This window comes from Vanacampus margaritifer, chromosome 1, assembly GCF_051991255.1.
Source record: "Vanacampus margaritifer isolate UIUO_Vmar chromosome 1, RoL_Vmar_1.0, whole genome shotgun sequence".
NCBI lineage: Eukaryota > Metazoa > Chordata > Actinopteri > Syngnathiformes > Syngnathidae > Vanacampus > Vanacampus margaritifer.
The window spans coordinates 47,715,865-47,731,498 of record NC_135432.1 but is presented as its reverse complement, the minus strand read 5'-3'; the positions used below and the strand labels follow the sequence as shown (position 1 = coordinate 47,731,498).

General features: G+C 40.8%; 1 protein-coding gene across 3 annotated transcripts in view; it reads right to left on the bottom strand.

The window, feature by feature from the left end:
- LOC144050565 (apolipoprotein B-100-like) overlaps positions 1–15,634 on the bottom strand; it is a 107,166-nt gene that overhangs the window by 50,687 nt on the left and 40,845 nt on the right. For all 3 annotated transcript variants that reach the window (XR_013293895.1, XM_077564054.1, XM_077563973.1), the window contains exons 3-6: positions 7,638–7,768; positions 7,341–7,551; positions 6,163–6,335; positions 5,914–6,089 (exon numbers count right to left, since the gene is read on the bottom strand). Coding sequence is in view for 2 of the 3 variants with exons in the window: in XM_077564054.1 (XP_077420180.1) it covers positions 5,914–6,089; positions 6,163–6,335; positions 7,341–7,551; positions 7,638–7,768 (691 nt within the window). In the remaining variant the exon portion in view is untranslated. The remainder of the gene's footprint in view (positions 1–5,913; positions 6,090–6,162; positions 6,336–7,340; positions 7,552–7,637; positions 7,769–15,634) is intronic.

Here is a 15,634-nt window from a genome sequence, read left to right as displayed (position 1 = left end):
ACACTCGTGACTACAAAATGTGAGAATTTGACGTCTAGTGACAAAAGATTGTGGCAGTGGTGACGAGTTGAAGTGAAATTTTTTCTAATACATTATTTGGTTCCCGGCACTGGATGGCTAATTAGCCAACAGAGTGTGTGAGAAAGCTAATTCAGCCACTGTCTTTGAACCCGAACAGGGGGGGGGGGCTTTCATTCCTTAAAAAAGATTTCGACACTGAGCTAAAGATGGGAAAAATTCCTACAAAATGAGCTAAAATTCGTATCGGTCGGATAACGTATGCGCGCGCAGCGTGTCTTGGAAAAAGGTGCTTGAAGTGTGATTTTTTTCCCATTCATTCCCAATGGGGAGTTAATTTGGGAGTTTTTTGGGAATAGCGTCGCCAAGGTAACTGGGAATTCTTAGAAAAATAATAGCGCAGCGAGTCAGATCGAGCCGCATCGTTTGATACCTCATTTGTGCCGGTGCGATGTACGGTACGGGCCGCATTTTAGCGGAAAAATCGTGGAATAATATATAATAATAATAACGACAAGAAAAATAAACCACTGTCCTAGGTAGAATAACAATATGTGCCTGCTTGCTTCGCAAAGCAGTCCCATAACTAGAAAAATTCCCGCGGAAATTTTGAATGGGACTGCTGACTCTTTGGTAATGAGCTGAACAGTTTAAAATTTAAACCACTGGAATCGCTCAAGAAATGTGGAAGTTAACCATAATCAACATCAACTAAAAGTATCTCACTGTCCCTGAAAATGTATTTTAAAAAATGTAAATGAGCTGAACATTTTAAAATTTAAATGACTGGAATCGGTCAAGAAATGTGGAAGTTAACCATAATCTAAAAATATGTCACTGTCACTTTAAGAGCACATACATTTTTGACTTGGAGACGTCACGCGCCCCACATTCCATTGAGATCGCATGAGAGAAGCACCCCTTGTACAAAAGCCTCTCACGACTTAACGGTTGAAGATACAGATTCAAGAAATGGCTCGTTAGAACGGCAAGGGTTTGGGGAACACGAGCATGTTCTCATTTTCTTAATCGGATAAAAAATGACCGAATGAGAGCAGGTTGAAAACTTATGATTTATCAGAAATGGAGAGAGGAAGGCGCCTGAAATTAACATGTACAAGACAGGCGAATTAGTCCGACTTCTCTTCCTTAAGGTGAAAATAAAGGTACTAAATGACACCTTAGCCAAATAAAAGTTAGTTTGTCTGAAAGAAGACACTCGTGACTACAAAATGTGAGAATTTGACGTCTAGTGACAAAAGATCGTTGCCATGGTGACGAGTTGAAGTGACGTCACGCACCCACATTGCATTGAGATTGAATGTGAGAAGCACCCCTTCAACAAAAGCCTCTCGCGACTTAACGGTTGAAGATACAGATTCAAGAAAGGGCTCGTTAGAACGGCAAGGGTTTGGGGAACACGAGCATGTTCTCATTTTCTTAATCGGATAAAAAATGACCAAATGAGAGCAGGTTGAAAACTTATGATTTATCAGAAATGGAGAGAGGAAGGCGCCTGAAATTAACATGTACAAGACAGGCGAATTAGTCCGACTTCTCTTGCTTAAGGTGAAAATAAAGGTACTAAATGACACCTTAGCCAAATAAAAGTTAGTTTGTCTGAAAGAAGACACTCGTGACTACAAAATGTGAGAATTTGACGTCTAGTGACAAAAGATCGTTGCCATGGTGACGAGTTGAAGTGACGTCACGCACCCACATTGCATTGAGATTGAATGAGAGAAGCACCCCTTCAACAAAAGCCTCTCGCGACTTAACGGTTGAAGATACAGATTCAAGAAAGGGCTCGTTAGAACGGCAAGGGTTTGGGGAACACGAGCATGTTCTCATTTTCTTAATCGGATAAAAAATGACCAAATGAGAGCAGGTTGAAAACTTATGATTTATCAGAAATGGAGAGAGGAAGGCGCCTGAAATTAACATGTAAAAGACAGGCGAATTAGTCCGACTTCTCTTGCTTAAGGTGAAAATAAAGGTACTAAATGACACCTTAGCCAAATAAAAGTTAGTTTGTCTGAAAGAAGACACTCGTGACTACAAAATGTGAGAATTTGACGTCTAGTGACAAAAGATTGTGGCAGTGGTGACGAGTTGAAGTGAAATTTTTTCTAATACATTATTTGGTTCCCGGCACTGGATGGCTAATTAGCCAACAGAGTGTGTGAGAAAGCTAATTCAGCCACTGTCTTTGAACCCGAACAGGGGGGGGGGCTTTCATTCCTTAAAAAAGATTTTGACACTGAGCTAAAGATGGGAAAAAATCCTACAAAATGAGCTAAATTTCGTATCGGTCGGATAACGTATGCGCGCGCAGCGTGTCTTGGAAAAAGGTGCTTGAAGTGTGATTTTTTTCCCATTCATTCCCAATGGGGAGTTAATTTGGGAGTTTTTTGGGAATAGCGTCGCCATGGTAACTGGGAATTCTTAGAAAAATAATAGCGCAGCGAGTCAGATCGAGCCGCATCGTTTGATACCTCATTTGTGCCGGTGCGATGTACGGTACGGGCCGCATTTTAGCGGAAAAATCGCTGGAATAATATATAATAATAATAACAAGAAAAAAAATAAACCACTGTCCTAGGTAGAATAACAATATGTGCCTGCTTGCTTCGCAAAGCAGTCCCATAACTAGAAAAATTCCCGCGGAAATTTTGAATGGGACTGCTGACTCTTTGGTAATGAGCTGAACAGTTTAAAATTTAAACCACTGGAATCGCTCAAGAAATGTGGAAGTTAACCATAATCAACATCAACTAAAAGTATCTCACTGTCCCTGAAAATGTATTTTAAAAAATGTAAATGAGCTGAACATTTTAAAATTTAAATGACTGGAATCGGTCAAGAAATGTGGAAGTTAACCATAATCTAAAAATATGTCACTGTCACTTTAAGAGCACATACATTTTTGACTTGGAGACGTCACGCGCCCCACATTCCATTGAGATCGCATGAGAGAAGCACCCCTTGTACAAAAGCCTCTCACGACTTAACGGTTGAAGATACAGATTCAAGAAATGGCTCGTTAGAACGGCAAGGGTTTGGGGAACACGAGCATGTTCTCATTTTCTTAATCGGATAAAAAATGACCAAATGAGAGCAGGTTGAAAACTTATGATTTATCAGAAATGGAGAGAGGAAGGCGCCTGAAATTAACATGGCAGAGATAGGCGAGTTGGTCCGACTTGTCCGAGCTTAAAGGGAAAATAAAGGTACTAAATGACACCTTAACCAAATAAAAGTTAGTTTGTCTGAAAGAAGACACTCGTGACTACAAAAGATTGTGGCCATGGTGACGAGTTGAAGTGAAATTTTTTCAAATACATTATTTGGTTCCCGGCACTGGATGGCTAATTAGCCAACAGAGTGTGTGAGAAAGCTAATTCAGCCACTGTCTTTGAACCCGAACAGGGGGGGGGGCTTTCATTCCTTAAAAAAGATTTCGACACTGAGCTAAAGATGGGAAAAATTCCTACAAAATGAGCTAAAATTCGTATCGGTCGGATAACGTATGCGCGCGCAGCGTGTCTTGGAAAAAGGTGCTTGAAGTGTGATTTTTTTCCCATTCATTCCCAATGGGGAGTTAATTTGGGAGTTTTTTGGGAATAGCGTCGCCAAGGTAACTGGGAATTCTTAGAAAAATAATAGCGCAGCGAGTCAGATCGAGCCGCATCGTTTGATACCTCATTTGTGCCGGTGCGATGTACGGTACGGGCCGCATTTTAGCGGAAAAATCGTGGAATAATATATAATAATAATATTAACAACAAAAATAAACCACTGTCCTAGGTAGAATAACAATATGTGCCTGCTTGCTCCGCGCGGAGCAGCAGCTGCGCTTGCTCCGCAAGCAGTCCCATAATAATATTAACAACAAAAATAAACCACTGTCCTAGGTAGAATAACAATATGTGCCTGCTTGCTCCGCGCGGAGCAGCAGCACAGCTGCTGCTCCGCAAGATGTCCCATAATAAAAAAATAAACCACTGTCCTAGGTAGGATAACAATATGTGCCTGCTTCCTTCGCAAGCAGTCCCATAATAACGGCAATAAACCACTGTTCTAGGTAGAATAACAATATGTGCCTGCTTGCTCCGCAAGCAGTCCCATAATAACACCAATAATAAACCCATTTCCTCCCATTTCCTAGGTAGAATAACAATATGTGCCTGCTTGCTCCGCGCGGAGCAGCAGCGAAGTCCCATAATAGATAAACCACTGTCCTAGGTAGGATAACAATATGTGCCTGCTAATAATAATAAACCCTTTTTTCTAGGAATAGTAATATGTGCTGCTTGCTTGCTACGCTCAGCAGTCCCATAATAAACCCATTTTTCTAGGATAGTAATATGTGCTGCTTGCTTCGCGAACTACGCTCAGCAGTCCCATAATAACTACATGCATAAAAGTAAAGCATTTAATATATGTTTGCGTATGACATTCAGAATATTTGTTCTAGCCAAAATATTGTCATTTATTTGAAATTATGCAAGTAATTAACTGATGAGAAAAAGAGGAGGATGAGAGCATGCAGTGGATCAAAAATGTGGAAGACATCCTCATAACATTAAATATCAAAAGAATTAACGGATAACAGGTGCTCTTCAAATTTGGCAACCATTTTTTTTTTTATAAAAATACTTTTTAATTAAGTGATTAATCATTCTGATTAATCAAAATTCTAAGATGTGATTTATCTGATTTAAAAAATATGATTTGACAGCTCTAATATATATATTAGAGCTGTCAAATCATTAAATTTAATTGAGTGCTGTCAAAGTTAAAGCATTAACTGATTAATTAATCACAAAAAAATATTATCGCATTAATCATAAATGAACGCAGATGAATTGCACTATTCATTTTGACCATAGATTATCCTTTAGCGTGGCAGAGGATGGCTACGTTTAAGGTAGCACAGGTTGTGTTTGAGCAATAAAAATAATTACTTGCATTAAATTAAAGCATTTAATAAATATTTGTGTATCACATTTAGTGTATTTGTTCATGTCAAAATATTGGGGTATTTTTTTTCCCATTTTAAATTATGCAAGTAATTAACTGATTAGAAAAACAGGAGGATGAGCGTGTGCAGTGGATAAAAACATATTGAAGACGTCCTCATAACATTAAATGTCATAAGAATGAACACATTACCAGTACTCTTCAAATTTGGCGGGGAAAATTTTTGATTAAAAAAAGGTTTTTTTTATTAACCGATTAATCGTGATCAAAATTCTAAAATGTGATTAATCTGATTTTAAAAAATTATCGTTTGACAGCTCTAATACATATATATAGTAGTCATTGATATAGTAATTTCATAATAATTCATAAAATTGAGTTAAAATTAAAAAGATGTAATGTACCGTAAAAACGAGTGTGATATTGATTTGAATTGAGGTCATTTTTCTGCCACTGGATGGCATGATTGCATTTGTAAGACATTGGTGACAGCTCACTGCATTTTTCTTTCCATACTAAAGATCTAATCTTTAACATGAAGTAACTTGTGAAATTATGCACATTTTTAAAATTGGAAAATACAGCTTGACTATATGCATTATTATAAAAATGTATTACTGCAAAATTTTGACATGAACGTGTCTGCTGCATTACGACTGGAATTCCCCTAGTACAAGCTTTCCAAGTAAGGGGCGGTCATTAATCGCGCATTAAAAAAAATAGTGGTGTTAAAGGAACTTTAAGTTGACTCAAAATGAATGCACAATTTTTTACACCCCGTGTGCGTGTGTGTGTGTGCGCACGCGGGCATGTGTGTGTGCATGCATGTGTGCGTGTATGGGTTTTACATAAATACGGCAGGAAAAATAAATAAAATGAAAGAACAGAAAACAACAACTTGCTTTTTGTTACCTCAATTCCTTTGGTGACAATATGTCGCACTTTCATGTCTGTTTTTGCAACCTTCCGGTCCAGCATATTTTCAATGAGTTTTTCCAAATTTTTGCGATGATCTTCTACATTTGGCAAATTTTTCTGAATCTCTGAATTCAAGTCGGATTTCAACTGTACCTCAAACGTCTCTTTATCTACATACAAACACACATACAAATAATTTCCAAGTGTCATTATGTGATACTTTGAAATGTGGTCATTTGTTACCATATATAAGGGAAGCTGACTGTTGGTAGGATGTCTCAGGGAGCTTGATCAGGGTCTCCATGTTCATGATGATGTCCACATGCTTCTTCAGGGTTGCAGTGAACAACATATTTGTTTTTAAGGCTGGGATGACCATCTGGAGTTGCAGCATTGCATTTTTCATCAGTTCAAGTCTACATAAAAGTGCATAAAAGTTTAAAAAATTAATGAAATTTACTGCATAATTTGTATCCTTTATTGCCGACTATGCTCTCACAGCATTAAATTGATCTCAACTGGACTATTCTGTTGCGACTGATTCAATGCCCTGAGAATGAAAGAACCTGGATGAATGAGAATATTAACAGGCACAACTTAAAATATTAAGTACTTAATGAGATACACCTTTGATAACTTTATTTATTCATAATTTCAATGATAATTTGTGGGAAGCGCCAGGACATTCGTAGATACATTTGAACCAAATGGTCAAGATTTAAATCTTGTTGTAGGCAAAATAAGCTGTAGCTATCTTCTATCAGTTGACTGACAAATTATTACTATTTCAAAGACAAATATATCCCATTGTGGAGTCTATGCTTTTCAATTGTTTGACTGAATAATAATTTCTCTCATGTCCATTATATGTAGAGGTGTCTTATAGCCTACAAAACATTTTCATTATCTTTTCAGTCTCATCCCATTTGTTCTGCTCAATTTCCAAATGTATTTGCTGTCATTGTTTTACTTACTTCCTGTTACAGACTCTGCTGTTTACTGCTCACCTAATTGCAATTGCCTGCCGCACTAAATACTTAAAACAAAACAAAAAAATCTTGCTCGATTGTATTTGACCTCATATTTCGACGGCGTATTGGTGCCATGTATATATATATATATTTTCCCCAGAGGGGGGTAATATTCTGAGGAAAAAAAACCTCACTAATTTTAAAGTTTATAAAGTGGCAAATTTGCGAGAAAAAAACTCAGAAACTTACGAGAAAAACACGTAGCGTACTCCTAGGATGCTTGTGCCAATACTCGGATTTTCAAATAACAATTTAAAAAAATTGCGAGTTTATATAGTGGCAAATTTGTGAGTTTTGTCTTGGAATATTAAATCCCCCACCCTCCCGGAAAAAATATTTATTAACATGCATGCTTTAAAAAATGTTTATTCATAAATCTACAGAATGTACCTTGTGCACCCCATCACTGTCAGCTGTGGAATGTTCTTGTTGGTGACCTCAATGGTGATGCCGCGCATGTTGTTTTGCTTTGCATCACTATCAACTCCAGCAACCTTGATGCCAAGTTCCACATCGTAGTTGGGAATGACAATATCAGTAGTCAGAATGTTCTTATTGCGATTGTATTTCAGAGATGCAGTGGCTTCTGTTGAGTCATCACCTACCAAAAGAAAAAATTAAACACTTCTTCATTGTTTTTGTCATAATTGTGTCATGGGGTGCCATGAAATTTCATTATTATACTACCTTCAGCCTTTAGTGTTAGCCTCAGAGAATCAATTACATGGCGACCCTTTTTTCCTTCTTTTAGGGTTTCACGCTTTATGGTGGCAGTGTACTCTGTAACATCCTCTGTGGGTTGAATTACAACTGCAGCCCTAAGAGATTCTCAAAAAGACTATTATGTTAGGGTATAACATAAAATCCTTTTTTTGTGCCATTTTTTTTAAATTTATTTCATGTAAAACAAAGATGATCAATCATCTGCATGATTTAGAATTTGATAAGTATGACACAATAGTTGGGCCGTAAATGTGTGACTTTGCTTAGGGGGGGAAAAAACTATAACCTATACTTACGTAATCCCAACAGCAATATCATTCATTCATACAATTAATTGCATATAAACAAGTTGCTATTTGTTTTCATAGCAACCATTCATTCAAAATAGTAAACATAACAGGGATAAAACATACTTGTCACACTGGATTATTGCTCACCAGTAAAGTAATGCATTCTTAAATGGTATTCGAAAGAGGACTTGCCATGATGGTAATATAAATTGACTATCATCTGCTCTTTCTTGTAGAATGACCATACATGGATTTGACTACATTTTATAATTGGACTGTGTGAATATATGAATGAAAAACTCAGTCCACTCCACCAGGTGCAACTCCAAGACCATCTTTCTGCCTGCCCAGCAGAGACCGATCTAACAAACGCTGCGCTTATAGGAAAATGAGAGTCTGCCAGCATTTGCACAAAAGTGCAGATGCTGCGAAAATATAGCTGTGAGAGTTTACAATCCATCCTTTCTGTGTTTGTTATTATGGGGCAATTTAAAACTAGTCTGGCAGCTGTATTCATGGCAATGGGGCATATTCACAGCAACGCATTAATATATAACGCCAAATGCATCATATTAAATACAAGACATTTTGAGCCCTCTATTTCATGAGTATAATGTTTTCTTTCCCAATGAAACCCTGATGTATACGATCTGACACATGCATTGCACGGATAATCCATTAGAGGGCATTATCACCCAACTGATGGCTTTTCCAGTGACCTTGCAAGATCGCCCCAATTGAGAAACGAGAGACACCTGTACTTATTAATAGTGCAAAATGTTCTTTCGGATTTTGGGAAATAGTAATATGTTTGTTATTATGGGACTGCTGAAAGCAGCACATATTACTCTCCACCCTAGAAAATCCCGAGTTTTTTCCGCAAAAATGCGGCCCGTACCGTAGATCGCACCGGGACAAATGAGGTATCAAACGATGCGGCTCGATCTGACTCGGTGCGGCATTACTTTTCTAGAAATTCCGAGTTACCATGGCGACACAATTCCCCAAAAACTCCCAAAAAACTCCCATAGGAAATGAATGGAGAAAGGGGGAACAAATTACAGATCAAGCATTTTTTTCCAAGGCACGCTGCGCGCGCATACATTATCCGACCGATATGAATTTTAGCTCATTTTGTAAGAATTTTTCCCATCTTTAGCTCAGTGTCGAAATCTTTTTTAAGGAATGAAAGCTCTCCCCCCTGTGCGGGTTCAAAGACAGTGAGACAACAGCAGACAAATAGCCTTCTCCCATTGTTGTGTATTGCGTTGGTTAGAGTGGACTAATTAGCCATCCAGTGCCGGGAACCAAATAATGTATTTGAAAAAATTTCACTTCAACTCGTCACCATGGCCACAATCTTTTCTCACTAGACGTCAAATTCTCACATTTTGTAGTCACGAGTGTCTTCTTTCAGACAAACTAAATTTTATTTGGCTAAGGTGTCATTTAGTACCTTTATTTTCACTTTAAGCCAGGTGAAGTCGGACGAACTCGCCTATCTCTTCCATGTTAATTTGGGCGACCTTTTCCTCTTCATTTCTGATAAATCATAAGTTTTCAACCTGCTCTAATTTGGTCATTTTTCATCCGATTAAAAAAATGAGAACATGCTCGTGTTCCCCAAACCCATTTCTTGAATCTGTATCTTGAACCGTTAAGTCGTGAGAGGCTTTCGTTGCAGATGTGCGTCTGTCATACAATATCAATAGAATGTTGGTGCGTGAATTCAAGTGTGTCCAACAAGTTCTAATCAAATGCGCGTGCGCTCTTAAAGTGACAGTAAGATATTTTTAGTTGATGTCGATTATGGTAAACTTCCACATTTATTGACCGATTTCAATCGTTTGAATTTTATACTGTTCAGCTCATTTAAATAAAAAATAAAAAATACATTTAAAAAAAAAAAACATACACAAGATTATTATTTTTTTTTTTTAAAGGCAATGGAATGGACTGCTATTTAAATGGTGCTTTTTTTTTAGCTATACTGCCTGGTCTCTCACGTCTGCATAGCAACTGCCTCAGCCAATCATCTCGCTCATCTCAACTCAACCCCTTTTTTTCTTGGTGTACTCAAGGCTTGGCCTATGTACGGGCGGCCATCTTGGCCAATTGATTAGGTACACCCAGGATTCTCGCCACTACGCTCGCCCAGGGCGGCGGCCATCTTGGCCAATTAATTAGGTACGCCCAGGATACTCGCCACTCTGCTCGCCCAGGGCGGCGGCCATTTTGGCCAATTAATTAGTTACGGCAAGGACTCTCTCCCCCTCGCCCACCCGGGTCGGCGGCTATCTTGGCCAATTGATTAGGTGGAGCAAGCAGCAGCGAAGCTGTTGCTTGCGAAGCACGTATCAATATCCACCCTAGAAAAGTGGTTTGACACAGATAGAGAGGTAAAGTACACCAACATTTGGCAAACGTTTCAGCGCATGCTTTCCACCTTGCAAGAGTCAGCAGTTCCATTCAAAAATTCCGCGGGAATTTTTCTAGTTGTGTTTTAAGATTCAATAACCCCAATTTTGTTGTATTTGCACATTACTATGCCAATAAAGGCTTTCTACTCTCCCCTATTTATGTTCATTCTCTTTGTACAGCAGGTTGCTATGGTTGTGGTTGTTATTTTAAATGCAGCTGAGAGTATAGAGTTAAGTGTTTCAAAAATTTAGCCATGCCTGTACACACGTGGATGGTAAAACTGTGAATAGCTCATTAAATCAGATATACATCATTTGATCACTTTGAATGGTGGCCGTATTACAGCTACACAACAAATCAGTCAGTGTTAAATTTCCAGTGTTTGATCAATGTTATGTTATTTTAACACTGTCAGGTACTGTATTAAAAAATTACACTGTCAGAGTAAATTTCCTTGAGTGTTAGGGTGGATGTTGGGTGTAATCTGAATAGCACTACTTTGAGTGTTAAATTGACCACACCCTCATTTCCGGTGAAGGGCAAACTTTCCAATTATTCAGTGCACTGTTAATATTTCAATAGCGATACATCCATTTGTTGTGTTTTTTGCGGTGGCGTGGCTCAGTGGTAGAGTGGTTATCTCCTAAACTTAAGAATGTGGGTTCAATCCCAGGCCAGTGTGACTATGTCAAAGTATCCTTGAGCAAGATACTGAACCCTTGATGCCGTGTCATCAGTAGTCAAAATTAGGGCCTTGTAAGGCGGGAAAAGACTAGATAAACGAAGTACCATTTATCACAGTAAAGTGTAGTTTGAGTTAATTTTTTAACACTGACTCTACAGTAGTGCAGTACTCTCATAAGTGTTGAAACACCGGAGTTAAGAGTAGTTTGGCAGAATTAAATGTTTAACTCTGACACTAGTTTAGACACTAATTTAGATTACTTTCAGCACTACTCAGTGTTTACCAGTGCAGATTTTTATACAGTGGACTAGCGGTGGACAGGTATCAACACTTTTCTAGTGTTAGATTTAACACTCTCACTAGCACGGGCGATTTTGTTGTGATGTCATTAATGGTAACGTTGAAGTAGACTTCGAGTCAACTGACAAATTAGAAGCTATCAATCATGTTACGCGTTTACCTGCTGACTAGACGTAAACGTCGCCTTACCTCTAATACAGAGTCCATTTGTAATATATTCTGCAGACCGTCTGATGCAGAGGGCTGTACAGGTGAGCAATAAATAGTACAGGTAACTTCAAGTTACGGTATGTAACTTACATGGTTTCAGCAGTCAGAAGATAATATGGGGCCTGCTCTATGGAGGATGCATTTGGGAAATTAACAACAGTGCAGATTTTGAGACCTGTGAATAAGGGCTGACAGTTAGTTGAGTTAGTGTAGTCCACCTCAGGGGATGGCATTGTCATGACTTGACCAGAGGAGACGGACACCAACTTGTTGCTATTTTCAAAAAGAAGAGAGGCAAAAGGTGAGAAAAATTACAAAGGTTTTCTAATTTATGTGGCATCATAAAACGTGAAGTAAATTTCACTAACCTAAAAGAAAATAGCTGCGTGTTTGATTTTGGTGCAGGGATGGACAATTTGATTTGGTTTCTGTTGATGCTAACTTTTGCATTGAAGGAGTGCTCGTGGAAAATTCATGGAACCCTGCAAGCCAGGACCCACATTACTCATTTCCTATAGGTAATTTAAAATACTTAGGCATAAAAATCTCACCTAAATTAACTGATTTAATTCATTTAAATTTTTCTCCACTTCTGGATAACATTCATAGTGACTTGGAACGCTGGAATAATCTTCCTATTTCTTTAACAGGACGAATAGCCACCGTTAAAATGAAAGTTTTACCTAAAATAAACTATTTTTTCTCAATGATTCCATTTAAACCTACGGCTAAATGGTTCCAGTTGTTGGACTCAGCCGTTACAAAATTTTACTGGAAAAAAAAAAAAGCAAAGATTAGTCTATCTACTCTTCAGAAAAGTAAATCCAAAGGTGGCCTAGAGGCACCAAATTTTATGTACTACTATATAGCTAACCAGCTACAATATATCGTTCTATGGGCACAACCCAACAGAGATACTAACTGTTGGCTGGAACTAGAACAGAAGGATTGTAATAACCTCAGACTTCTAGATTTACTCTTTATTACAACATCGATTAAGCGACATAATTGTTTTAAAAACCCAATGATCTCCGCCACCCTGACTGCTTGGTGGAAGGCATTAGAAATTACAAAAGCCCAAGTGGAGCCCTGTGGGCTTTCTCCCCTATGGCATAACCCTGACTTTCGAATTAACAACCAAACGTTTTATTTAGGTGTGTGGGAGCAGAAAGGAATCACACATCTTCACCATCTCTTCTCAGATAATATATTTATATCATATACATCTTTGCTCCAAAAATACAAAATAACAAACGGAAATTTTTTACATTATCTGCAAGTTAAAAATATGATAAAGAAACAAATTCCAACACTTCAGGGTACGCTCCAACCGCCTGGCTTAGCTAAAGATATTACCAAGCTTTCTCCGACAACAACAAAAAAACTTTCAAAAATATATGTTATATAAGTTACTTTCATATACGGATAAAATGTCTTTACCCATCTTAAAATGGGAGACAGACTTGTCTATAGCTCCGGAATCTGACTTTTGGATTCAAGTTTGTGAAAATGCATTTAAAATGACAAAACACACAAATTTACAACTTATCCAATACAAAATAATCCATAGAACATACATTACTCAATATATGATGAAGAAAATGGGCCTCTCCGACTCCGACATTTGTCTCCAGTGTTTACAAAACACTACAGACACTTATTTTCATGCTTTATGGTTATGCACCCCGGTTATGTATTTCTGGACTAAAGTCTTAGAAAAACTTTCCGCTATCTTGGACTATAGGATACCTTTATCTCCAAACTTGTGTTTGCTAGGTGACCTAACAACAACTGACCTACCACATAAACAATTTCAATCTACACTTGTAGCCCTTACTATCGCTAAAAAAACAATTCTTGTTAACTGGAAAAATAAACAAACTCTGAATATCGACCAATGGTCTAACCTCCTCATAAATCACATTTTAATGGAAAAAATATCGGCCTCAAATAAAAAACAAATATCAAAATTCATAGAAATATGGTCTACGTATATAGAATATTTTAACCTAATTCTGGTTATTTAATTCTGCCTGTTAGCGAGAGCCACCACATCGTGATAACTTACATTGATGTCTCTGCATTTGGCAGTTTGTTACTAATGGTTGTGTTTTTATAGTCAGGAACCCAGTTGCTGCCAACAGGATCGAACAGATTCACCTCCAATGGGCACTAAAGGCTAATATTCGGAGTCCCCCCTGGCTGGGCGTGGGCGGGTCTGCCCCTCTGTTGGCTGCTGGGTGGCGGCTGCGTCTTGGTCGTTCCCTGGGTCTCGTGGTGGGTGCTGTGTTGCGGGGCTCTCCCTGGTGTCCGGGGCGGCGCCGCCCCGGCGCGGTCCGTCGCTCTGGGTCCGGCGACGCGGGTCGGGGCCTGTGGGCCGCCGGGGTGCCCCGTGGTTCCCTCTCCCCTCCCCCTTCCTCCCCCTTGCTTCCTCTCCCTCTTCACCTCTCCCCGCCCGTCCTCCGCCTCCCTGTCCCTTCTCCCTCGTCGCCCTTCCTCCTCCTCTCCCCCTCTCTCTGCGGCCCTGCTGCTGCCTCCTGCCCTTCCTGTCGTCTCCTTCCCCCGTCCCCTCCCCCTCCCCTGTCCGCCCTCCTCCCCCTCCCCTAGGCCGGGGGTTCCGTCCGTGGCCCGGGTCTCGGCGCTCCGGGGGCCGGGGGAGTGGGCGGGATTGGTGTTGTGCCCGCCCCGCTCCGGTGGGCCTCCGGGCACTTCGGGCGGGCCCCGGTATCCGGGGGGCAAGCCCCGCCGGGGTCCCGGTGGGGTGGGTGGGGGTTTTGGTGGGCGGGTGCGCCTCCCCCCCCCCCGCCCGGTTGGGGGGGGCCCAGCTGGTCGCTCCTCTTAACTCACTGCACTAGTTTTGCACAATACATTTTAGGGCACATAACACACTTTGGGGGGGAGTGGGGTGGGGTGGAGACACCGTCTCCGCCCTGCAGCTCCCCACCAAATTTTAATGCACCACACAACTGGGGGGGGGGGGGGGCATCGGTTGGGGCGGCCGCGGTATGAAGCAGTGCTGCGGTCGCCTGTCCGTGTGCACCCCCCCCCCCCATTAATTTATTTTAATGCACCACATACGCTCATTGACATGCCTGGGGGGCGGATGGATCGGAGCAGGGGGGGATATCATTTCCCTGGGGCGGGGGGGTCGCGGGGGGAGCGGGGGTTGTGGGCCGGTGGGGTGCCTGGTGGGCCTGCAGTGCCCCGTCCTGCTGCGTTGGGTTGGGGGCGCGGGCCGCGTTGGGGTGGGGGGCGCTCCTGCTCCGGGGTTTGCTCTCCGGCCGGTGGCCCCTGCGGGGCCCGGGGGTCGTCCTTTGGCGCGGCCGCGGCCTGGGGGGCCCTGAGGTGTTGCGCTTGCTCTGTCCTGGCGGGGGTCGGGCTCCCCTCTTTGGTGGAGATTTTCATGCATGCTAGATCCACCACACCAGCATCTATCGAGACTCAGACACAACTTGTTTCTCCCTCAGGTCATTGATTCGGTGGAGGCTGGTGTCTGTGGATCTCACTCTGCTTCGTCTGTCCTTTCTACCTTTCCTCAGTTTCTCCTTTGGGCCCTTGAGGTTTCCCTGATTTGTTGGAGTTTGAATGTCTTTGGGGTTGGTGAAGGTTAGTGGCCCGGTGGGTGGTGTCTGGTCGGTGCTGGGCTTCGCTTTTCTTTCTTTTCTTTGGTCCCCCTTTGGGTCTCCTGGCGGCCCCACGACTCTGGCTGGATTTTGAAGTGTTCGGTTTAGGTGAACGGTATGGGAATTCTTATTTTTTTTTTTTTCGCACGCACGCACGCACGCACACACACACGCACGCACACACGCACAAACACACATACAAAAAAAAAAACAAAAAAAAAAAAAAAAAAGGGAGAACAATGATGATGACATTTCAAATGATCAATACTGAGATCTCCCAAAAAAAAAAAAAAAAAAAAAAAAAAAAAGAAGGAGTGCTCGTGGTACATGTTCATCTCAAGCCCCGCCTCCACATAATCTGGAGCATGAACACCCATTTGGGTAATGATTTCTAACCCAATAGAAGGCATAAATCCCAGGTCAACCTGCACA